Here is a 25345-nt window from a genome sequence, read left to right as displayed (position 1 = left end):
TGGTTTGTGTCAAATATTGCCTATTGATCTTTCATTTTCGCCCGTCAACTCAATTAAATAGAGAAGGCATAATGACCACTTTATAGAAATCATAGGTCCATAGTTTATGCTTATGACCAGTCATTGAAGAAAACAATCACGAAAATTCATTTCTAACGTCATGTAATAAACACTTATTAAAATTCTTGCCGATCAATAATCATAACCATTGCTCTCGTTAATTCAATAAATTTATACCAATGAAGACACGTGTTCTCGTTTACCACAAGGCATAATCTCTTTCTTGAATTCATCTTGTGCCAGGAATGTAAAGCAACCATGAAGTAATATTAATTACATCTAAGTTCAGAGCGGAAACGAGGATATAGCATGGATCATATAGCGCTGGTGTGTTAAAATGTTTTACTTCTTCATGACTTGTATGTTGTGTGTTCATGTAGACAATATGGCTTTAAGTAATACTGCTACAACTGATTTCTGAAATGTTCGCTGTATTGTACCTTGAAAACTATGGTACACAGCACCACAGCACAGTGCCTTTACACATTGTATTTGAAGCGACTTTTGCATTCCACGTATTAACTGAAGGGTCTGCGTGTGATAAAAATAGAAAGGTCCAGCAAAAAGCATGACGCGCTATCACGAGTTTCGCATTCACATTGACCCCAACAAAATATGATAGCATGATACAAAAATTCTTTGTTGTATACGATATCGGTCATGGTCTAGGCCAACAACACATGAACACATAAATTAAAAACACTATTCAATAAATACTTTTAATGAAAAATATCATCACACTTGACATTGACTTTTGTATTAACATAAAGAACGACTTAAAACGGCCGTAAATATTCGGAAAAGTATTTGAATTGCTTGATGATTAACGTCAACAAGGTAAACAAACTAAATAATAATTCTATTGTTACAAATAAATATTTATATATTTAATTATTTATATTTCAATCGGCATTCGCAAATATCTTATAGATTATGTTTACATAATGCGTCAACTATTTACTGCCATGAGACTAGTTTGAATACATAATAATTAAATAAGAGGAAATAAAAGTTACGAAGTTCTTTTTCCCTACATTTCACTAGTTATAAAAATATTTTAACCCTTATTTCAATCAACATGTCAAACAATCATCTGTGATCTAATTCATCAATCCTATTATATATGTCAGTACTACGAGTTGAGTTTGAAAATCAATTGAATTGAAAGATAAACCCCTTTGATGTATTCTATGCTAGAAGTGAATGGTATGAGAAACACAATGCAATCAACAGAGACAGATGAAATCAATGTTCGTGAAAATATCATTTAGAAGGCCAGTAAAGCATTATTTTCATCTGCTCGAACACCACAACTGTACTCGTTGTACAACACTGTTTTACATTCGGCGAGTGAATATTAGGACTGCTTGCACATAGAGACTCTATAGTGGCATTTGGTAAAACTCTTCTAAGACAATTAGTGAATCAGTCAATGGGCAAATAATAAACAATAACTTGTAGAACTTTCGTCGCCAACATCAAACCACAGTTCTTCTCCAGCCTTGCAGCTCTAAAATTAGAAGCAAAAACTTTTTTTATTTAGAATAACAGACTTAAAACAAAAATATCCGTTCTTCCTTTGCACACTTTCAAACAAACTTTTCTTGAATGAAGTAAAATGTCTTAGCTATTGAAAAGTACCTATGATTTGTAACAGATGGAAAGTTTAGGCTCAAAATGTGGAAGAAAAGATTGAAAATGAATTGCGTGATGGAGGTATTCAGATCAAAGTGCCCAAATTAAAGACTTCTTAAAGCTTTACATCAACTGGGTACTAACTTGTTAAACATAAAGATCTCAATGTAGGGAAGGTCTATTTTGCAAAAATAAGAACAAATACTCTACAGAAAATCCCTGAAGAAAAGTAAATATAATATTTTAGATACGCAATCTATCCTAACATGACACCTTAAATGCATCAGTTGACTGTGCAACTGTACATAAAGCAATATGGTTATGCTGTTCGTAAGGATATTATCTGTCCATAAAGAAGTCGATTAAAGTTGTTTTTGTTCTGTTTTCAGCTCTCCTTTCTGGAGGAATTATTTGAAAAAAAAGTATGAGTAATTTACGGAAAGATGCTTCTGATCAATTTTAGTGAAGACGTATCAGGCGGTTAACGAAAAGAAGTTCGTTTCAAGAAACATGATGACGCCGTACGGACGGACTACTGAAATCGTAGTATCATATTTACTAATAATTCATGGTTCATGGTATCGTGCGAGAGCAACGGAAGTGTATCCGCCTTTATGTTAAATGAATCAGATGTCTTTCGCTCTCACCCAAAATCAAATCTAAAATGGGAAAAATGTTGTCAGTCCGGTAAAGCTACTGTTCAATTTCTTAGGATTCCGAAACGGATAAACTATTTGATGTGACTATGATATTCAAACTGTTCTTACCTACAGGTCCTGGATGCCGTCTAAAGCTCACTGAAGCAAAAAAGAATGATTCCGTTTATATGTGAGAGGCCGATGTTTCATACTTGTAAAAGGTGCGTTGAGGTTTTTAATTTACATATCAAACGGCGTCCGAGACGTAAAATACTAACTGTATTCACTTACGAAACATAAGCGTAGGTTTTGATAAAACACGTGTACCGAAGTTTCGCATCTAACGTTTGATTTAACGATACCGTCACAGGGGTTTCCTTGAACATTAGCACCTTTAGCAACAATAGAACTTATATGTCTTTCTACACTTTCTACACAACTTCAGGTATGGTAGTGGGATCTTTATTGAAAAAGTCCTGATTTGTTTTTATTTTATTGGCTCAATGCGATATTCCGTTTGTTTTTGGCACATCACATTTTCGAAAAAAAACCCACCTTTTTCAAAGGTTACTGGAATGTTTACATAAACTTTCTTTTCATACTTACTAAGATATTCTGAAAGAAACAATAGTGTCCAAACATGTTTTCACAGTATCGTTCGTTGTTCAAATATAATTTTATAGTTGACGAGCTCATGATTTTTACAACCGATCTCGCTTTGTACTCAATAGGACACTCGGAATCGCTTCAGTTTTCAAGTTATTTAGCAAGATATTTAGTTTTAGTTAAGGCTGTTAACATAATTTTCCAAGAGCTGTCGTTAGTTGAGATTGTAATTTCTATATTAGGTAAACATCCATAATAAGCAAAAGAAATTTTGAATAGAACGTATTTGATACATATCACGTTTTCTTTTATCAAACGTTATTAACTTAGTTACAACGTTCACTCAATATCCAGTCAAAACATTTAATTGGTGTAAAAGTCAATTTAAAACACACATTACCAAATGTCGGACTATTTGAACGTCTGTTACGCCTATCCGGCGTTCTGTCTTCTGTGTATGAATCAATTGAATAGTTCCTTCTCCTCGGCTTCCGGTGATTTAATCCTTTCTTTTTTCTCCTGCAGCTGCAAAAGTTCAAGCTTCCGCACTAAATTATCAGACATAAAAAGCCCTAACGTATTCGTTTTGCAAGTTCTTATCGAAATAAGTAATTATTATATAATGGCTTCAAGATGGGAAGATGTTCAAAGGTTACCAAACAGCCGTATGCGTAAAACTAGACCAACCGCGGTATCCATTGTTCCCTCTTCAATTTGGCAATTTTAATCGAGGGCCACCCAGGGAATATATCTGTGAAATTATTTCAAAATCGTACAGGAATTGTCATTTGAAGATTTATCAACCCTAACACTAACCCTAACCTCTGGTGGGCACGCACTTTTACAAATAACAATAATATGCACAGTTTAGCAGATAGTCATTCAAAAACATTTCAGTGAAATAATCAGACTAGTGCAAAGGGCAACAAATCGGACCAACAGAAGTTTCTGACAAGAAATCCGTCTTTACAAATACAGGGAAACTGACAGTAATGTTTTGACGATTCTGAACAATGAGAACAATTTTGGTGGAGGGCTACATTTGAAATCATCTCGAAAGTGGGCAAGCAGTTTCTGACAAGAATCGAAATAATTAATACATGTCTTGGAAGAGGACACCCAAGAAATATTTCAGTGATATTATTTGCAAACTGGACCAACGATTTTAGGGGATGTTTAAAATCCGGTCAGCTGACAGTTTCAACTATATTTGATATAAGAAATAATGGACTTATCTTCTGGAGGCCATATTGTTTGATGAATCTGAATGATCATACCCGATAATGAGACCGTAAAACATTATTTTAAAAATCAGATTTGCAATTGCCGACAAGAGGAATTTTTAGTATCTGCTTAGCTATCTATATAAATGGTAAAGCGTTCTGGGTGGAGGAAAACTCGTTCGAAATGTTTCTTATTTTAGCTATGGTGAACTAAATAACCGGTTAAACGAGTTTAAAAGAGGAACGTCAAGGTAAATGTAGATAAAATGTCCTCAACTCACAATTTGGGTTCAGAGTATATTTAATTTGAAAACAAAAATATTGCCGAACGACGGACAGACAGACAGACGACAGACCGTGAGTAATCATATTAAGCTCATCTAAAATGAATGCCTTTAACATTTCCTTGCAGGTGAAGGCATGCCTGTCAATTTGCCTGCATGATATGATGAATAATTAGTTCTGTAATTAATTCTCAACCCCACCCCCTTCCCCCCAAGAACCGGCTAAAGCGGAACTCCCTTACGCATCTATTGAATGGACTCCATGATTCTAAAAACCAGAAAATATAACAACACTGAATCCAAGAACGGGGAGAGTTTTTACAGCCGCCACATGGCACCTAAAGACTGCTGTTGTGATAGTTAATAAACGTCATATTTACCAGGCGTTGACAAGCTGGCACGTGATTTTACCGAATATTCTTGCGCGAATGTTGATGAGAATGAAGCGAATGATACATACAAAGATCTGCCTAACAATGCATATCACTTTTAACCAGACATGTGAGGACGACTTAATTGTTACTTACCAAGTCCTGCGAAACTGTGCACAACCATTTTCACCATGACACGTGAATATTACATAAGTTAGAACACCAAGACTGACAAGCAGTACGACAATACAAGCTGAGAGCCAAGCAATATTCCTCGAGTCTTCCAAGAAGGTACGATATCTGTCTGTAGTTGTTGTCGTACTTATTGTGGTCGTGTCTGAATATAATATTCGGAGGGCATAAAATTGGAATGGAAACTACATGTAGTCAATACTATGCTGCAAATATTTATTTTAAAGAAGCCATTCAATTAGGTGGTAATTCCAGAAGCCTTCTCTGCGTACATACTGCCGACACAATGGCAAAGAATTATAAGAATAATAAAGAACGATTAAAAGACATACTTGAATGATACCAGTCGTCCTATCTCATTACGTATTCTATCATGCACATGTATCTTGTAGTTTTTATTGGTTCCATTATACAAAGTACCTGAAATAACGATGACAACAGTTGCCGTGTCCGACTGTGCTCCTACATCTGACGCCGTCGCCGTCAACGTAACTGACGTAGCGTATCCTACCGCACTGCCCTGTGGTGTCTGCAGTACCGTTATTTCACCAGTATTACTAACTGCAAACTGTTCTGCTGATAAACTGCTCTGGTCTAAAGTGTATGTAATGACCCCGTAAGCGCCAATGTCGGCGTCCGTGGCAGTAATTGTACCAACTGATGTCCCGACAACAGCGTAGTAACTAATATGAAAGCTATATGTTGCCGGCGAGAATATTGGTGAATTGTCGTTATCGTCAGCTGTGTTTAGAAACAAAAACGGATAAATTGTACAGTGATCATTTATAAAACATATATAATGGATAGAATGTTCATAGATATAACGGTAAGTATCTAGGACAATGCATGTACAAGACCAAGTTACTATGATATATATAATTATATTATATATATAATAATAAAACAATAAAAACAGACTGTGACTTTGTTTACCATTGAGATAAGATTCGTGCGAGTATGTGGGAGGAAAACAGATATAGGGAATAACCTTTGGAAGAAAAGTACAAAAATGTATACACAGTGGTAAAAACATCGAAGAAAAAATATATTATGCAATACTTACGCTAGCATATGTACATACAGGGAAGTACTAGAAAATGTCTATAGGGAAGCAAATATGTTAGCAAATAAATATAGGGAAATATCTATGCTGGAAAATGAATACAGGGAAGCGAAAATGTTAGCAAATAAATATAGGGAAATATCTATGCTAGAAAATGTATACAGGGAAGCGAATATGTTAGTAAATAAATATAGAGAATTATCTATGCTGGCAAATGTATACAGGGAAGAGAATATGTTAGTAAATAAATATAGGGAAATATCTATGCTGGAAAATGTATACAGGGAAGCGAATATGTTGGTAAATAAATATATGAAAATATCTATGCTGGAAAATTTATACAGGGAAACGAATATGTTAGTAAATAAATATAGGGAAATATCTATGCTGGAAAATGTATACAAGGAAGCTATTATGTAAGCAAATATATATAGGGAAATATCTATGCTGGAAAGTGTATACAGGGAAGCAAATATGTTAGCAAAAAAGTGTAGGGAAATATCTATGCTGCTAGAAAATATATGTATGAAAAATTGTGCTGGAAAATGTGTACGGGGAAGTCTATACGCTCGCAAAGGCATATAGGGGACTATCTATGCTTTTAAATGTATATAATATATGGCAGTGTCCGTAATAGCAAATGTACATATGGAAGTACAGAAATCATCCATGCCAACAAACGTATATTGGGAAGTATCTATGCTGTAAGTAAGTAAATGACTATGGTAGTAAAAATATATATAGAAGTATCTATATAAGCAAATGTACATAGGGAGCAACTATGCTAGCATATGTATATAAAGGGAAGCATCTGTGCTAGCAAATGTAAAAAGGGAAGCATCTATGTTACAAAAATGTATGTAGGGAAGTATTTGCAATAGAAATATGTAAAACAGTATATACAAACATTGTGTATGGAAGTACCTATAGTAAATAGCAAATTATATAACACTTCATAGGGAACTGTCTATGCTTGAAAATGTATGTAGACAAGTAAGTATGGAAGCAAATATGTCAAAACAAAACAAGTGTGCGTGAATATGTACAGAAACAAAGACAAAGTAAATATTACAACACAAGTGTAATGAGAAGCAGACGGTAAATACACGAGAAACTTACCTATGGTAATAGTAAGTGTGCATGTATCAGTAAGTCCTCCGCTGTCTGTAACCGTCACTGTGCACGTGACCGTTGTCGGCGGTGCGGAAGAGGCGTCTAAGTCATAATCTGACTGAAAACTCACTTGCCCGGATGAAGAGTCCATTAAAAAGTAACCTGTGTCTGATCCACAGTCAAAGGTTAAGGTCGCTGTATCTCCCGAATCTGGATCCGTAACACTAAATGATGGTGTTCCAATAACTGTTCCTGACTGAGTATGAAAGAATAACTTTCATATTGATTTACAACATTATGCAAAACTTACAAAAGTACCACTGAAAATACAACATCGTTCCATTTGATTTTGAAAATACTAATAAAGCGTAAAATATTTCAAGTGTCAAGTCTGTACTAGTATGCTAGCATCGCAGGGGTCAAGTATTGTGAACATGGAATTGTTTACTTTCTGAATAATTTAACTTTACATAATGGAGGTAAAATTCAGCGTAGTGCAATTTTATATCATTAAACATTGATTTCGTATAAAACAGCAAAGAAAAAGCAAATGTACACGTATGCTGTTCTAGGAAAGCGCTAGCCATACATCAAATACAGATAATATGAGGTTATTGTTAACTATAATACTGAATACTATTGGACTTGTATACAGTGCTCATAAATAACCTATATTTGGATGAGGCAAATGCCGAGTCCAAATATGGGTTATTGCTGCTTTGACGAGTCCAATTGAATTCAGTTTGTACTTAACACTTTTAAATAACCTCCTACTATTGTACTGTCACGTGATAGAAGAAAAAAAAGATTCCAATTAATTGAAAATATATAGGTGTGAAATGAGACATACTGTTCCCTCTGTTGTTGATATGGTATAACTTGACTGACTGAAGGATGGCGCCTCGTTTTCATTTACTATTTCAACCGTTAGACTTTCAGTATCCGATGTAACAGGATCAGCAACTGTGACATCAAAGACAAATGTTGTTGTCCCTAAAGAAGCCAGAGTCTCGAAATTAAGCGCACCTGTAGAAGTTACTTCACCACCTGTAGCAAACAAGAAATAACCAACTAATTAGTGAGCAGCTTCGAAGCAAGAATAAACGGAAATATTTCAGCTGTATAAAATTATGCTGAAACCAATATTCTTGCATAAAAGTTCTGTTATTGTCACTTTTCTGGGGTGTTTTAACAAGGAGAGAAAACGTGTGTTAACAGAGAGATTCTCGCGCTCACGTGCTGTTATAACACCTTTTTATATATGCACGTTCCGTGGCAAAGCGTAAATGCATTACGGCCCCAAAACGGATAATTCAAAATGAAATGACGTCAACGTGACAAAACAATGTAGACTTTACCGCGCATTTCATGGAAATTCAATGACGTTGAAGGACAATGTATCCATTTACCTGGTTTTTATGCGTTTTATGCTAGAATAGCGTTAGCACATGTTCTTTTCGCGTTATAACATCTTCAGAATCCCTCGGGACGGGCTCGGGTACCAACCAATCTGCAGATGTTATAACACGAAAAAACATGCGTTATCCCTACAGTCTAATAAAACGATCAATGAGTAAATGATAAAACCAGTGACGTCAATTTTGACGCCATCTAATAAAAACAGATCAATATTTAAGAAATAATTTATAGCAAAACAGTGCTTTATCACAATGTATACACGATGGGCGGTTATACGTGGGGCGTAATAATTTTAAGAGGGCGCAGCCCGAGTGTGTAAATAGTGATAAAGCATCGTTTTGCTATAAATTATTTCGATTCTTATATGTTCTTTATTGTAAAATTTATATCAAATATGATGGAACGGTTTCTTCACGCAAGCATTGCGCCAATAGTAGGTCTTTGTTTATACACGCCAGGGCCGGAAATGGTAATACGTCTTGCGGCAGAGTTCAGTTCGGACGAAACTTATTGCAAATTATTTAGCAAAGCGGATAACTAACTCAGTTTGTGTGTAAATTAATCAACACATTTGTGCAATGTGACATTTCGTTAAAAACATGTTATTAAGTAAAATATTTCATGAAATTTGAAAGCGCTATTTCTTGATGCGTACATGGCGCTAAATATCACGTTGACGTGACGTCAAAATAACATTGTTGTGATGATTAAAACATTGTTAATCATAGCGTTATTTCTAGAGCGACGCAGCGGGGCGCCCCGCCCTGCCCTTTTTTACTGCCGCCACGCTGCCCATAAAATGTGCCCTGTTGCCTTTGATCTTATGCTAAATCCCGCCAAATTCCCTGTTGACATGCCTTGTCGATTTTTTGATCAGCAAATTACGTCACGGCGAGTGCACACAGGTAATGAGAATCAATGAAGTGTTAAAACAAATTGATAAAGAGTATGGATCCTGTGAAATATCAAAAAAGCGTGCGTAAGCGGCCAGCTGATTACCGAGCACGTTAAAAGTGCCCTAGATTTCTTTGGGCAAAATTTAAATTAGACCGTCGTTTAGTATAACAAGTATATATCAATGCAGTTTGATTCTACTGTAATTTAAACTAGAAAATGCACACATTTTAATGATTATCGAAAGTAAAAGAAAGTTTAGAATGTCCGTTCACGAGTCTTATTACTCCCGATGTCGTATGCAATTTTTTCCATATTTCCTTCAAAAAAGCTGACAGTCGGTGTATTTTTTATGATGAGAAACATCAAAATATGTGGAACTATCTCTGGTTTACCCAAGTGGGTCATTTAAACTAAGTAAAAACTACTTTCAGACAACATTCCGAAAGTGTACCAGTATCCGGATAGTATATTTTGGATATGCGATTAGTAAACTTTAACCTTACTGTAATAGCACTTTTCTGTTAATGAAATATTGATGAAAGACCTGATAAATACATTAGGACTTTTGATAATTATCAGTTTACAATGTGACCTGAAACAGGCCTACAACTATGTTGTTTACAACATGATCTTGGTTTCAAGATTAAGCTTATATTAAGGCCCTCCACTATTTCACATTCATATGAATAAGTTGACATTCTTGGTGACATTTTTAAGAGAAAGGCTTGAATGGTTTAACCTAAACTATAAAGTAAGTAAAAAGCCTTTGTAAACTTTGTTACTAGTTTTGGGAAGATTTAGCACTTTATTCTGTGACATTTCTTTTAAGTGTGTAATAAAGATAAATGGAATACATACATGTATTAACTATAGACATCTAGAAATGCAACTACTGCTATGGTAACTTTCACATCTAAAAGGGCACCCTGCTCCTTTCGGACAGCACCCTGCCCCTTTTTGGCAGCACCCTGCCCTTTTTGAGCTCTAGAAATAACACTATAATCATATTAGAATAAATGATAATCGATTGACAGAAATTATATCAGCTGAATACACCGATAACAACGAAAGATTATATTAGTGCACTAATAGATTGTTTCATTGTTAGACTGCAACTGTCAAAATTCCATCAAACTAAAATATGAAATGTTTCATTAAATAAAGTTTTCAAAACTCACTTGTGGAATCTATGCTGAAATAGGTAAGTCCAGAAGTTGGCGATGACGTCATTGAAATTGTGTATGTCTGAGAGGTGTCCAAGTCGCTATAGGAAACGGTGTATACAGTTGTTCCGACTGCCGTATTCTCGATTACAGATATAGTCAAAGGAAGATTTGAAATACTGACTGGGTCATTGATATCTGTAATTATATAGACATAAAGACACCGTAAATTGATCTAATCTAACACTGCATGCATCAAACATCCAGTTTTCCAACTGTTATGAGTAGAACAACTGGCCATCTCTAAACCTCATTTAACAAAACACATACATATACATAGCCAGTCTAACACATACATTCATACATGGCCAGTCTAACACATACATTTATACATAGCCAGTATAACACATACACATAATAGCCAGTCTAACACATACATTCATACATAGCCAATCTAATTCATACACATACAAAACCAGTCTTACACATACATAGGCAGTCTATCACATACATTCATACATAGTCAGTCTAATATTTATACATAGTCTGTCTGACACAAACATACATAACCAGTCTATCACATACATTCAACTATAGCTAGTCTAACACTCATACATAGCCAGTCTTACATTCATACTTAGCTAGTCTAATACATACACATACATAGCCAGTCTAACACACACATTCATTCATAGCCAGTCTTATACATAAATTCATACATAACCAGTCAAACACATATTCATACATGAATAAAAGATAAGTAGAATAATAAACACAGACTTAGCGAACAGACAAACATATACGATTGAAGACAGCAACCTCCTTGGAACGGTCAGTGGCCTAACCACAACACGGGTAGTCTGCTCTACAGAAGATGTGCTAACATCACACTATACGTATGTTTTTATAAAACTATACATAGAGTATTTGTTGGGATCTTTTGTTGTCAGGGAACATTTTTAAAGGATAAAACGATAAAGGAAGAAATTCCAATATACCTGATACAGTTATTGTCAAAATTTTAGGGCCAACTGTGTTTCTTCCATCACTAACAGTTATAGACAAATCGTAGCCAACCGTTGAATGATCTATGTAGTCTGATATCTGTATTTGTCCAGCTGGAAATAAGAATTAATTGTCAATGTGATGGTTTACTAATCATGATAAAATACACTAGTTCTATTATGTTTCATTTAATTTTTAACATAGATCTATCTAGATCTAGTTATGGAAAACGCAGCTGATAGTTCCACTTCTACGGTTACAATTAATTTTATCAAAAACGTACGTCTTTAAAAACAGGCTGGTGAGGGTGGGGGCGTATACTGTAATAGCTTTTTACAAGAACAAAGAAGTTTGTATTGAAATCTGACGGTATTTCGAATTTTTCTACAACGCTGTGTCGTCATGATGATGCTCCTGACATCATCATGTGATGCAACTGAAATTTGACGACAAAAGAAACAACAACAACAAACTAACAAAACAAACAAACAAGGATGAATATTCAACAGGGAAAACGCAGCCTATACAATTTTGTTAAATTCATTTTGCAATGTGCATCTGCAATTCACCCTATATCTTAAACGACCTCTGTAGAACTGTTAGCGAGGCACTACCGAACTTTGAACTACGGTTGTTAGAGAAATTTGTTATCAAATGAAAACATATTGTACTGACATTATTCAATAGCTACAATACTGAAGCATGTAGATATAAATTTGTTGAAAATTTGAGAGATTATTAAATATTTTGATTAAATGTGAGTAAAAAGAAGACAGGAAGCTTAAATCTCAAATGTTTCTGATTGGCATAGGCAGCATTTCCTTGCACACAGGCATTATGCACTGTACAGGCCGATCATGGCATCGTAGACAGCCATTATGTAATTGCATCTGGACATAATGCCTCTGCACATCCTGTTACTGAAGAGCGTCATCATGTCATTGCCATGAGGCATCATGTCATTATACATAGGCATTATGTCCTTGCAAGAAACTACGAATGTTACAATCCAACGTTTCGGATGGACATAGAATATGAGTAATTCAATTGTGTAGGTTGAGGGAAATCAGTATAATTTAGAATTAAATATTACAAATTAGCGCGGAGTATTTAAGAAATAATTTAGAGTAAAACAGTGTTTTATCACCATTTATACACGATGGGCGGTTATACGACGGGCGTAATAATTTCACAAAAGAACGCGCAGTTTCTGGTCGTTTTTATTCATGAAGAAAAACTTACAATCAAATATTTGGAATGGGCACGGAGTAGGATCGCACATCATGGAAAATGTAAGATCGTCTGTGTCATTGACAAGAACAGTAAATGCATTGGTCCCGAGGGTGTCTTCTGTTGAAACACTTGTAGAATCTGAAGTAAACAGAATGAGTTTTCTGGTGGCATTTTCCGCTATGTAAACATGAAATCATATCAATTTGTTTGCTTTTACCTTGCAATAAGTTATGCGGTGATTCAGTAATACATATTTAGTAGGAAATCTTGTTCTATGAAAGAGCTGTATCTCGGGTAAGAGGTATAATATATTGAGGATGCACCAGGAGAAAACCAAGTAATTTATTTGGGTTTTCTTCCTTACAGCAGGAAAACTGTTTAAAATACAGAGACGAAACGACAGCAGCATTTGTACCCCTTCTGTCTTTTGATATATTGAATGTCTGTGGAGATAAATGTTAAGCAATTAGCATCAATTTATATATTGAGAGTAACGTATTATTATGCCAATATCATTGTGTTCGCACGAAAAAATATATTTCTAAATTTTGTCTGGCCTAAAAACATGTTTTGTGTCGTCAGCCTAGGGTCATACATCATATGACTATTTATTGAAAACGTGTAGAAAATTGTTTTATATGTCAGAATTGTTTGTGGGAATTAGGAACACACGGCATGGTAACAGCGCCAAACAATTACACATCTAAGCGATCAATGACGATGGACATCGTAAACACACTTACTTTGTAGGTTAAGGAAAACTGGTGGATCATTTTGTATAATGTTCACTGTAAATGTACCGGTGTCTGTGTACTCCCCGTCTGTACAGTCTATTGTTAGTGTATATAAACTAACTGTGGAAAAGTCGAAGCCAGGATTGGCGTTGCTGTAAATAATATTCCCTACGAAAAGAGAGCACAACAGAATAACATATTAAACATTGAGGGTAATCGTCCGTATCAGGAATGAAAAACAAAAACAAAAATAAATATTTTACAACACGCATGATTTGATGTTAAATGCATTTCTAATATTGAGCAATAAACAAGAAGCAAATGCCAGGTATTTTCATCAAACCCAGATTAAGGGCCATAATTTTCAACGCACATTCCTGGTACATTTGGTTTGGAATCATTTTTGAAATGAAGATATTATGGTTATCGAAAATCAAGATGTTAGGTTATTGAATCGATGGTCATATTCAAGAAAACTACAATAATTAATATTTACATAATATGGCCAATTTACAGTTTATATAATTGTAACGAAATTGTGTTTTCTTACTCAAATGAGCTCTTGACATTGTCTAAAATGTCTGCAAGTTATATGTATATTAGTATAGAACATAACGTAGATACGAGAAAGTCTACCTTATCGTAGCCAAAGAAAATATTGCAGTCCAAGTTAATAGGCATGAATTACTTTGAAACACACACACATAAAATAAAATAAAATGTCAACTGCACTTTTATAAATACAAAACTGTCAGCTTTGATACCGGATACTTATATTTTTAAAAATTTAAAAAGTAGTGCTTAGTTACATTTATATTGTCTGCAAGTGAAACAAACACATATATCTGTAGATTTTATTGAATTTCATGCTTGCAACTAAGTTTTGTATAATTGTATAGATATCTAGGGCAGAGATATGTATTCTGATCATGCAGTATATTACAGTTATAACTGTTATCATATTCCGCTTTCTGTATATATTTTATACTACATAAGACTCTTAAACATCGTTGAAATTGTATAGAAATTGCAACAAGTACACATGTGCAGATGCCTGCGTGAACGATTGGGTATCAGTGACTTTATATTACTTGTCTCTCGCCGATGTGGGTTCGCGCTTCACTCGGTGCGTTGCTGTCCTCACGTAAGGAAGCCATATATTGTTTTGGTACTGAAAATCGTCCGAACTATCAAAATCCGCCAAATAGTTTGCAATTATGGAAATATCATTAATTCTATTATTCATACACTAATGCCAGTATTGGCAACATTTTTTTTAGGAAAAGTGCATTTTTTTCTTATTATCATAAAAATACAAATCTGACATGTACACTTATGGACATGTCACAATAACTCACTTTTAGTTACTTACAAACAAAACAGCTATCTTACTGTATCTTTATATTCTGACATTTCATTAATTTCATTTGATGCCTGATCTTTTGTTTAATACTTACTAAATAGTTTATTCATAATGATATTTATGCTCATTTATTTCCTACATCTTTAAAATGTCTCATTTTTTAGACGTAAATGTTTTCTTTATGTGTTTGTAAAACGCCATTGAATGTTTTACGTAAAAAAGGCGTTTAATCAAATAAAACAGTTTCAAGTTTCAAGTACACGGAAATACTGCATCTCAATACGCATTTTATTATGTAACCGCGAAATGTAAATTGGTACAAAGTACATGGTTTTAAATTTCGTATTTCAAACAGATTATCTGCCAGAGATACCTGCTACTGAGAAGGAGGTAGAAGATGGCGAAGAGCTAGCTAGCGAACACGTGGCGGTGCTGCCCTCTGGATCTGTCACATTCAACATGTGTAGTGGTGTCAAAGCTGTCTCGTCCTCGCTCACAAACTCAGCTGCTGGAAGACTGGTAATAACTGGTGGCTGAAACAACAGGACAATATGTTGTTAATCATAAGAGCTAAATAACAGAAAACAAGATTGTTACACACAGAATTTGAAATATCACCTGTAGCTGAAATAAAAGAAAACAAGGCCGTTGCACACAAAATTTGAAATATCGCACCGTGGCTGAAATAACAGAAATCAAGGCTGTTACATATCCGATATGAAATATCGCACCGTAGCTGAAATACCAGATATGAAATATCACACCGTAGCTGAAATAACAGAAATCAAGGCTGTTACATACCAGATTTGAAATATCACACTGTAGCTGAAATAATAAAAATCAAGGCTGTTACATACCAGATTTGAAATATTACACCGTAGCTGAAATAACAGAAATCAAGGCTGTTACATACCGTATCTGAAATATCACACCGTAGATGAAATAATAAAAATCAATGCTGTTACATACCAGATTTGAAATATCACACCGTAGCTGAAATAACAGAAATTAAAGCTGTTACATTCCAGATCGGAAATATCACACCGTAGCTGAAATAATAAAAATCAATGCTGTTACATACAAATTTTGAAATATCACACCGTAGCTGAAATAACAGAAATCAATGCTGTTACATATCCGATATGAAATGATAATAATAATAATAATAATGATAATATTACATACCATATTTGAAATATCACACCGTAGTTAAAATAATAAAAATCAAGGCTGTTACATACCAGATCTGAAATATCACACCGTAGATAAAATAACAGAAATCAAGGCTGTTACATACCATATTTGAAATATCACACCGTAGCTGAAATAATAAAAATCAAGGCTGTTACATACCAGATTTGAAATATTACACCGTAGCTGAAATAACAGATATCAAGGCTGTTACATACCGTATCTGAAATATCACACCGTAGATGAAATAATGAAAATCAATGCTGTTACATACCAGATTTGAAATATCACACCGTAGCTGAAATAACAGAAATGAAGGCTGTTACATTCCAGATCTGAAATATCACACCGTAGCTGAAATAATAAAAATCCATGCTGTTACATACAAATTTTGAAATATCACACCGTAGCTGAAATAACAGAAATCAAGGCTGTTACACTGGAGATCTGAAATATCACACCGTAGCTGAAATAATAAAAATCAAGGCTGTTACATACCAGATTTGAAATATAACACCGTAGCTGAAATAATAAAAATCGAGGCTGTTACTTACTTGATTTGAAATATCACACCGTAGCTGAAATAACAGAAATCAAGGCTGTTACATTCCAGATCTTAAATATCACACCGTAGATGAAATAATAAAAATCAATGCTGTTACATACCAGATTTGAAATATCACACCTTAGCTGAAATAACAGAAATCAAGGCTGTTACACTGGAGATCTGAAATATCACACCGTAGCTGAAATAATAAAAATCCATGCTGTTACATACAAGATTTGAAATATTACACCGTAGCTGACATAACAGAAATCTAGGTTGTTACATTCCAGATCTGATGTATTACACGTTAGCTGAAATAACAGAAATCAAGACAGACTCATACCAGATCTGAAATATCACACCGTAGCTGAAATAACAGAAATCAAGGCTGTTGCATTCCAGATCTGATATATCACACGGTAGCTGAAATAACAGAAATCAAGACAGAGTCATACCAGAACTGAAATATCACACCGTAGCTGAAATAACAGAAATCAAAGCTGTTACACACCAGATCTGAAATATCACACCGTATCTGAAATAACAGAAAGCCAGTCTTATATGATAAAACTAGGCTATCAGGCACTGCAAGTTTTCTACAATTTTACGTTTATTTCATGATGCTTTAGATGAAGCTAGGCTATTCATAACGCGAGGCAGAATTTTAAGAATATGCTGTTTTGCTAAATACCCGAGGCTAAAACAACAGGAAACTGTGTTTGCAGAAAGTTTAATTGACACGAATCTAGCGCTTGAAAATGACTAGTTAGCTTGTTTAAACCTATGGGCTGCAATTAAACGAAATACTTGATTATGTTAGTTTGCAATTAAACAAAATACTTGATGATGTAACCATTGTCCTACTGAAATTTTAGCTAATAGCTGTGTTCAGTCATGGACACTATCTGTCAATACATTTCTAGAAACAGTAAGAGATTCTACAATGTATTTCTTCAGCTAGAAACACTAACAACAACTAGGTTATATACATTCTGCTTCACGCTACCTAAAATGTATCTTTGGTATAAATCTAATAATCTTTTACAGTTATGGACACTGTCTTTCAATGTAGGCCTACATTCAGTTACGGACACTGTTCATCAGTAAAGGTCTACATTCACTCACCGATACTTTTTAGCTATGAACATTGCTTACAGTTGTATTCAGTTAGAGTCATTATCTGTCAACATGCCATCAGATACAGACACCGGGTCTAAATTTCAGTTTTAGCTATAGACACTGTCTAACAGTTGTTTTCAGTTACGGAGACATTCTATCAATGAACCTTCAGTATAAAAACACTTTCTTAAGTGTAATATTAGCTATGAACATTGTCTAAAAAGAATTTTCCGTTATGAAAAATGCATAATAGTATACATTTTTATTACAGACACTGTCCTAAACATCATTTTAGCTGAGGACACTGTCTTAAAATTATTCTTAGTTACGGATACTATCTACACTATTTAAATGTACTGTCGGTCACGAACATAATGTAACAGTTGTATTCATTCAGATGTAACATTCTGTGTTGGACACTGTCTGTCGATGCATCTTCAGTAATAAAAACTGTTTAAAATAGGATTTAAACTATGAACACTGTCTAACAAATGTATGTAGATATAGCAACTGCTTTCTGATGTACTTCCTAAAGTAGATTGTAGTTTTAGCTGCGGATGCGATGGTGTTATATACAATTAGAACTAGAACTGTCACAGGAGTGACTTATACTACAACAATACGGCCTTGTCACAGAAGAATTGCAACCATAAATTTTTTATGAATACATATAATAATATAAAACATAAAAAACTTAATACTTAATTTGTTTTACTCGTCTTTGGATACTTCATCCCGGGCTTCCGTGACACATATAAGTACTACTAGTATAATTATGTGCCTAGGATGAGGTAAATATAAAAATTATCTGATATTAGAGATACACTAAAACTGAATACCGATAATTTCACCACAGAAAGAAATGTATTTACTTTTTACATAGGACTAATAATAAAAAGGTTACAAAAATACCTAAAATATTAAAAATCTAAAAATAGAATATCTAAAAATAGACTAATTCATGGAATTTAAAGGGAAGTTACTCAGTACAAAAGTTAAAAGATAGTGAAAATGCATCAAAGTTAACCTTAAATTCTAAGTAAAAGGGGACATAAGTTATGAAAAAATGATGTCCGTGCGAGTTAGGCATGATATGGGTGATAAGGTGGAACATCAATTTTAAGTTTGAATCAAATCCATTTAGAAATAACTGAGATAAACATTTCGCGACTCCTATATAGTATAATTACTGTCTGTAAAAATGTTTTAGCCAGTTACGTACTCTGCCTTTGCCAAGAAAGTAACACGGAGTACGTACCTGGTTAGTGATAGAGATGGTCAGTGTTGCTGTTGCCGTGTTGTCACACTGGTCGGATACCTTAAACTCTAGTATGTCAACAGTGGAGGTGATGAAAGTATTTGCCGTGGTTACCTCATCTATGAAACAGGACATCAGAAATATTATAAACATGTACTTAATTGTATACGATTTTGTGAAAGACATAAACGTGGTGCTGAAGTTATTGAAAAGTCGGTTCCGGAATCGAAGAATAGTAATTACAGGTCTTCGTATGCGACCGGTACAAATTTAAGTCAGATTAAAATATTACAAAGTAAGATTCCTTAGTACCGGTATCGGTATCAATATCAAACGAAATATCTGCTGTATAATTTCTTGAATGACAATATGACCGGTGACACGGTGAAAACTTACACGTTGACGGATCAAAACTGTAGTCCGAGTTCGCTGTCATAGATACGCTCAATGTACTCACATCGTCCGTGTCAATATCGTCAATGCTAACATCAAAAATTGAAGTACCGGAAGCTGTTGAAGCAGTGATGGAGGCCGTGTCAGGTAAGTTCGTGAAGTGTGGAGCATTGTCTGAAATGTACTTGTATTGAATGAAATGAGAAATTAACTTCTAAAATATAATTATACATATCATTTTTACGCTGCGCATAGTTTACTCACTATGGCATGTTGTCGCCATGTCAGACTCACTTTAGCAAACAGTTTGATAATCAGTAACACAAAATATTATTGGTTAAAATTCAACATCAATTAGCGAGGCGTGACTTTTCCGCCGTATTGTTACTAGCTAAAACTAGAGCTATCACTAAAGGTGATGAATGTACCCCCAGCATGCACTGACACAGTACATTGCAATTTGAATCACACACGATTGCATAATTATGTAGACTGTATGTATATAGACTGTATGTATACAGTATAGTAACAAAAAACAAAGTCACATAACTATGCCCTATGTAATTACCCTGTAACAAGATTACCTCTCAGACAGGAAAAATTGTTTCAAAACATGAAATAACTGATCACTTTAAGCCCACAAAAGTATTACTTAAAGCACTGAACTCGTGATTTTCAGAATGGTTAATATTTCATAACACAGAATATTTTATCTAAAAGAACGTAACATGCACCATGCACAACTAGGGTTAGTACTGATCACTTGTGTGAAGTTTCATTAAATTGTGTGTAAGGGTTCGGAAGATTAGGCGCGCACAAGACTGCATATGCAGACTGTATGTACGTAGTATGATAACAAGAAACAAACTCCCATAACTCTGCAATTTTTGTCGTTGAAAGAACCTAACATGCCCCATGCACAACTACTGTTGTCACTGATCACTTGTGTGAAGTTTCATTAAATTGTGTCAAGGGAATGAGGAGAGATGGTGCGCACAAGATTGTGTCTATGTATATAGTATAGTAACAAAAAACAAAGTCCCGTAACTCTGCAAATTATTTTCTGAAAGAACCTAACATGCCCCATGCACAACTACTGTTGTTACTGATCACTTGTGTGAAGTTTCATTCATTAAATTGTGTCAACTGGATGAGGGGAGATGGTGCGCACAAGATTGTGTCTATGTATATAGTATAGTAACAAAAAACAAAGTCCCATAACTCTGCAAGTTTTGTTTTCTGGAAGAACCTAACATGCCCCATGCACAACTATTGTTGTTACTGATCACTTGTGTGAAGTTTCATTAACTTGTGTCAAGGTGATGAGGAGAGATGGTGCGCACATGATTGTGTCTACGGACAGACAGACGGACAGACGGACAGATACACAGACAGACAACCTGAAACCAGTATACCCCACTTACAACTTTGTTGTCGGGGGGTACAATAAAGTTGATCTATAACTTGCAATGTTTTCATGTTTTGCCTACAGTGTAGCTTCTATTTGCATACAACTACATTACGTTTTAAAACAAAATGTCAAAACGCTAGTTGACCCATTACCAACATAAACGCAGTGCACCTCCGGTTTAAAAAGCAATAAGTTAACTGCGGCCGATTCCGTAATTCTGTACCATACCTTAAGCAAATGGTATGTTCAGTCATGCAATATATCATTCTGTTAAAACAATTATTTATGGGAATGGGAGTTCTTACAATTCAGTTTGTCGCAAAAAAGGGTTTAAAGGGGAATCCTGTTATTAAAGTTACAATTGTTTTTGTGAAGCGAGACGCTGATACATTAATACTAATATTCTCTAAGTCTCTCAAATTTGTAAAGGTAAAAATCGCGCTTAATGAATAATAGGACACTCGACTTCTCATTCGAATTAGGAATAAGAGGATCCGATTCCTTTATACCCAATCGGGGAAAACTTTGAAAAGCAACAAGGAGTTTCCCTTTCACGATAAAACTTTTTAAGGTATAAGAAATGAAAATATGCAGAAAGAATATGAACCCGAATTCAAAGTCAAAATATATTAAATATTTAAATAATAAAGATGAAAACGTTTCCGAAATGTTTTAAGCATGAAAGTGATATTCTTTTGCTGTTATCAATATCTAAACCGGTAGTAAAGGAAGAGTTCAAAAGGTTAGCTCCGAAAACTGAATACCGAATTAAAAAATGAAGCTCCTGTAAAAAGATTAAGGTATAAAGAATACGCCTACAGTTCATTTTATACCACGATCAATAATATAAACAAAAAATCCATTTTCTACAAGTTATATTTACTCGGTAGAACGTCCATCCTTATTCCATAGGAACGTTCGTCTTGGTCAGAGTGACTGCCCCAGTTTTGTGTGTCGCCGACAGAATGTGAACTCAGTTGCAGCAGCCAATTATCGTCATCCTGATCTCCACCATTTTTGTACTTGATGATATCGCTACCTTGCGACCACCTGAATATATTCCCATAATTAAAACATATGCAGCATAAAACGCTAACACATGTATACAGTATTTATAAAGTTACTTACGCTAGACAAATCTGGCTTACTGACGATGTACCTGTTTAACGAAATAATGAAGGAAGCGTCCTGGTGCCAGCAGAGAGATTTAAATTTGTCATACGTACGACTTACTATCTCCTAAGTAGGAGTTAGTATCTCCTACGTAGGACATAGTATCTCCTACGTAGGACTTAGTATCTCCATCTCCAACGTAGGACATAGTATCTCCTACGTAGGACTTAGTATCTCCTACGTAGGACTTAATATCTCCTACGTAGGACATAGTATCTCCTACGTAGGACTTAATATCTCCTACGTAGGACATAGTATCTCCTACGTAGGACTTAATATCTCCTACGTAGGACATAGTATCTCCTACGTAGGACATATTAAGTACTACGTAGGACTTAGTATCTCCTACGTAGGAGTTAGTATCTCATACGTAGTACTAAGTATCTCCTACGTAGGAGTTAGTAACTCGTACGTATGTCACTGACTAAAAGACACTCAAGCATGCGCAGTGGAACAATATACTCGTGTGTACTATTATTTAGTAAGGATTATCTGATTAGCTGATACCGGTAGATTACATATTTGTAAATAATTAAACATCTCCCTTCTTTCAATGTCTCACACAAACTTCGTAAGTATGAACTAAAGACACATTTGATCAAGTTCTGAATTTGTCAGATGAAGTAGTCAATAAATTTGTTTTAATAGATATTTTTGAACATTTTATTTTGTTGTTGTTGTTTCTTGTTGTTTTTTTTGTTGTTTTTTTGTATATTTGGGGGGACTACGTAGTTTGGGTATAGTCACACTGCGCTACCCACAAGGTGCACTTCTAGGCATTGCTCCAGGCATGGGCAGACATCAGGTTACAACCGCCGACATTCCATAAGCCAACCGGGCAGTATATGAGCATGAAGAATTGAAACATGTCATGTGAGGTTTCGAACCTTTACCATTCGGCTATGGAGGCTTCTCTTGAAATTATGTAGAGAGTTCAAAAGTATGATTAAAGTATATCATGAAAGTTACTAAATATAATTATCGCAAGTTATTGTTTTGACCGATTGTGTGATTTGATTAATAAACTTTCTCTCAGTAAAGGCACTGACCTACAAATTTTGGCTAAAAATGGTCTTTCTTTAAAATTGAAGTTCGGTCATACATACTATGGACATTAAAATTCAAGTTTTTATTTCTAAACTATCCTTAATCTACTCAATCAAGGAAAAAAGATGCCAGAGCCGGGAATCGAACCCGGGCCGCCACGGCAATGAAAATTTTCCTGCTATCTTTAACAATATACACCACGGAGGAATATGTATACAATGACCCTTGAATGTAGATATATAATAATTAGGCAGTTTACCTCAGTAAAACGTTACAAACGCTTTTCAATTTCCAGTGTAAAAGATAGTTAAGACAACTAGTTCTCATGTGTTTCAACAACATATAATCTGTCAGTAATTTATTCAAAGCTTTCTTAAGCGGTATTAGCATTAATTTCTTGATACTGGTACCTAAAATTTCTCTTTTTTTCTGTTGTCGTATGATCTCAAAGACAGTGCCTTTAATAATCAATATTTATTAGGTGTTATCATCATTTGAGCTGCGCCATGAGAAAACCAACATAGTGGCTTTGCGACCAGCATGGATCCAGACCAGCCTGAGCATCCGCGCAGTCTGGTCAGGATCCACGCCGTTCGCTTTTAAAGCCTATTGCAATTAGAGAGACCATTAGTGAACAGCATGGATCCTGACCAGACTGTGCGGATGCACAGGCTGGTCTGGATCCATGTTGGTCACAAAGCCACTATGTTGGTTTTCTCATGGCACGGCTCAATTTTCTTTTTCTACATTCAGGTCAAGCATTAACTAGTTACAGGAAATTACTGTAACTGCATCTAAAGCATGATTTAACATGATAATAAACTATTGATACTTTTTTGTTTCAAACACTCATTTCTACTTTATTTGCATATTAAAGATGATACATTTATGAAGTTTATTAAGATACAAAGTTCATTAACACCTCTCCCATTCATCTGGTAATAAAAGGTACTTCATTATACAGACTGTGAAGGTCATAAAGGATATTCTATGATCCAGGGCACTGGAGTCAATCAAGGGTTATGTTACATCATGAACACATTTGCAATGATCTCTAATGATTATAGCTGGGATGAAAACTGCCTAGCTCAGATCGCATTTGTCCAGTCGTTAGAGTCAGAGGTAAGAGGTATTAATTTTATTTTCAGAAAGTGGTATCAGAGAGGAAAGTGATTTACATTTAATGACTCTAACGATTGATGCGAGTCTGTAGTGTTCCGAAAAACTAATGTCAAATCAACTTGTGGTCCGACGGTTATGCTTTCTTTTACATGGTGTGTGTATCTTCTATATAATGTATATGTTGTGAAAAAGAGGAAGAATAGAATAGTATTTAAATAAAGTGAAGCATTTTTTGGACAGTAAAATCTTTTAATTACCGAATATCACAAAATTTGTAGGTTTCAGTCTTTAAATCTGGTTATCCTTTGTTTTGTTAAGTGTATGCCTAGAGAGAAGAAATTAAGGACGAGTAACTTGGTAAACATGATTTATTCCCCTTTATCGCTCTTCACAGTAGAGGCTATTTTTTAATATAAGAGCTAATTTCATGCGAAATAACATTTACAATTTGTTTTATCAGAGTGACTAGATAAAAGAATAATTGACTAGTTGAAACTAACGAAATGTTATAGAACATTGATAATCATGTCAAGCAATCAGGTCTATATAAATTCATTCTTTGTTATTGGTTAGAAACAGTGGTTAAGAGATATTTTACTGATTGCAATGAAAGGTTATTTATTTAAGCACCTTCTCGAGACAACACATAAAATACAAGAATGTAAACAGTTTAGAAAATAAATCAAATATTGCAATAAATGCCATTTATCAGCACGGAATTAAAAAGTCAACCAGCAATGTTCAATTAACACATGTACCGGAAACGCGAGTAGGACCACAGAACGCTGTAGCGCCCCAAAATAGGAACCCTTACGTATGAGTTACTAAGTCCTACGTAGGAGATACTATGTCCTACGTAGGAGATACTAATTCCTACGTAGGAAATACTATGTCCTACGTAGGAGATATTAAGTTCTACGTAGGAGATACTAAGTCCTACGTAGGAGATAATAACTCCTACGTAGTACTTAATATCTCCTACGTAGGAGATACGAAGTACTACGTAGGAGATACTATGTCCTACGTAGGAGATACTAAGTCCTACGTAGGAGATAGTAAGTCGTATGTAAGACAAATTTAAATCT

At 34.8% G+C, this 25345-nt stretch overlaps 1 protein-coding gene across 1 annotated transcript in view; it reads right to left on the bottom strand.

Annotated features, from left to right (window-relative positions):
• Positions 1-831: 831 nt before the first annotated feature.
• The window catches only part of LOC123524829 (cadherin-23-like), a 43562-nt gene continuing 19048 nt past the window's right edge, over positions 832-25345 (bottom strand). Inside the window, exons 5-19 of the mRNA XM_045303337.2 lie at positions 21802-21968; positions 19511-19681; positions 19115-19233; positions 15373-15532; positions 13646-13804; positions 12912-13040; positions 11663-11782; positions 10680-10862; positions 8036-8232; positions 7192-7441; positions 5430-5750; positions 4974-5154; positions 3340-3464; positions 2463-2492; positions 832-1570 (exon numbers count right to left, since the gene is read on the bottom strand). Coding sequence (XP_045159272.2) covers positions 1539-1570; positions 2463-2492; positions 3340-3464; positions 4974-5154; positions 5430-5750; positions 7192-7441; positions 8036-8232; positions 10680-10862; positions 11663-11782; positions 12912-13040; positions 13646-13804; positions 15373-15532; positions 19115-19233; positions 19511-19681; positions 21802-21968 — 2344 coding nt within the window. The 3' untranslated portion in view covers positions 832-1538. The remainder of the gene's footprint in view (positions 1571-2462; positions 2493-3339; positions 3465-4973; positions 5155-5429; positions 5751-7191; positions 7442-8035; positions 8233-10679; positions 10863-11662; positions 11783-12911; positions 13041-13645; positions 13805-15372; positions 15533-19114; positions 19234-19510; positions 19682-21801; positions 21969-25345) is intronic.

The sequence above is a fragment of the Mercenaria mercenaria genome, chromosome 1, assembly GCF_021730395.1.
Source record: "Mercenaria mercenaria strain notata chromosome 1, MADL_Memer_1, whole genome shotgun sequence".
Lineage (NCBI taxonomy): Eukaryota > Metazoa > Mollusca > Bivalvia > Venerida > Veneridae > Mercenaria > Mercenaria mercenaria.
The sequence above is the reverse complement of the archived record's forward strand: the minus strand, read 5'-3'. Positions and strand labels throughout refer to the sequence as shown.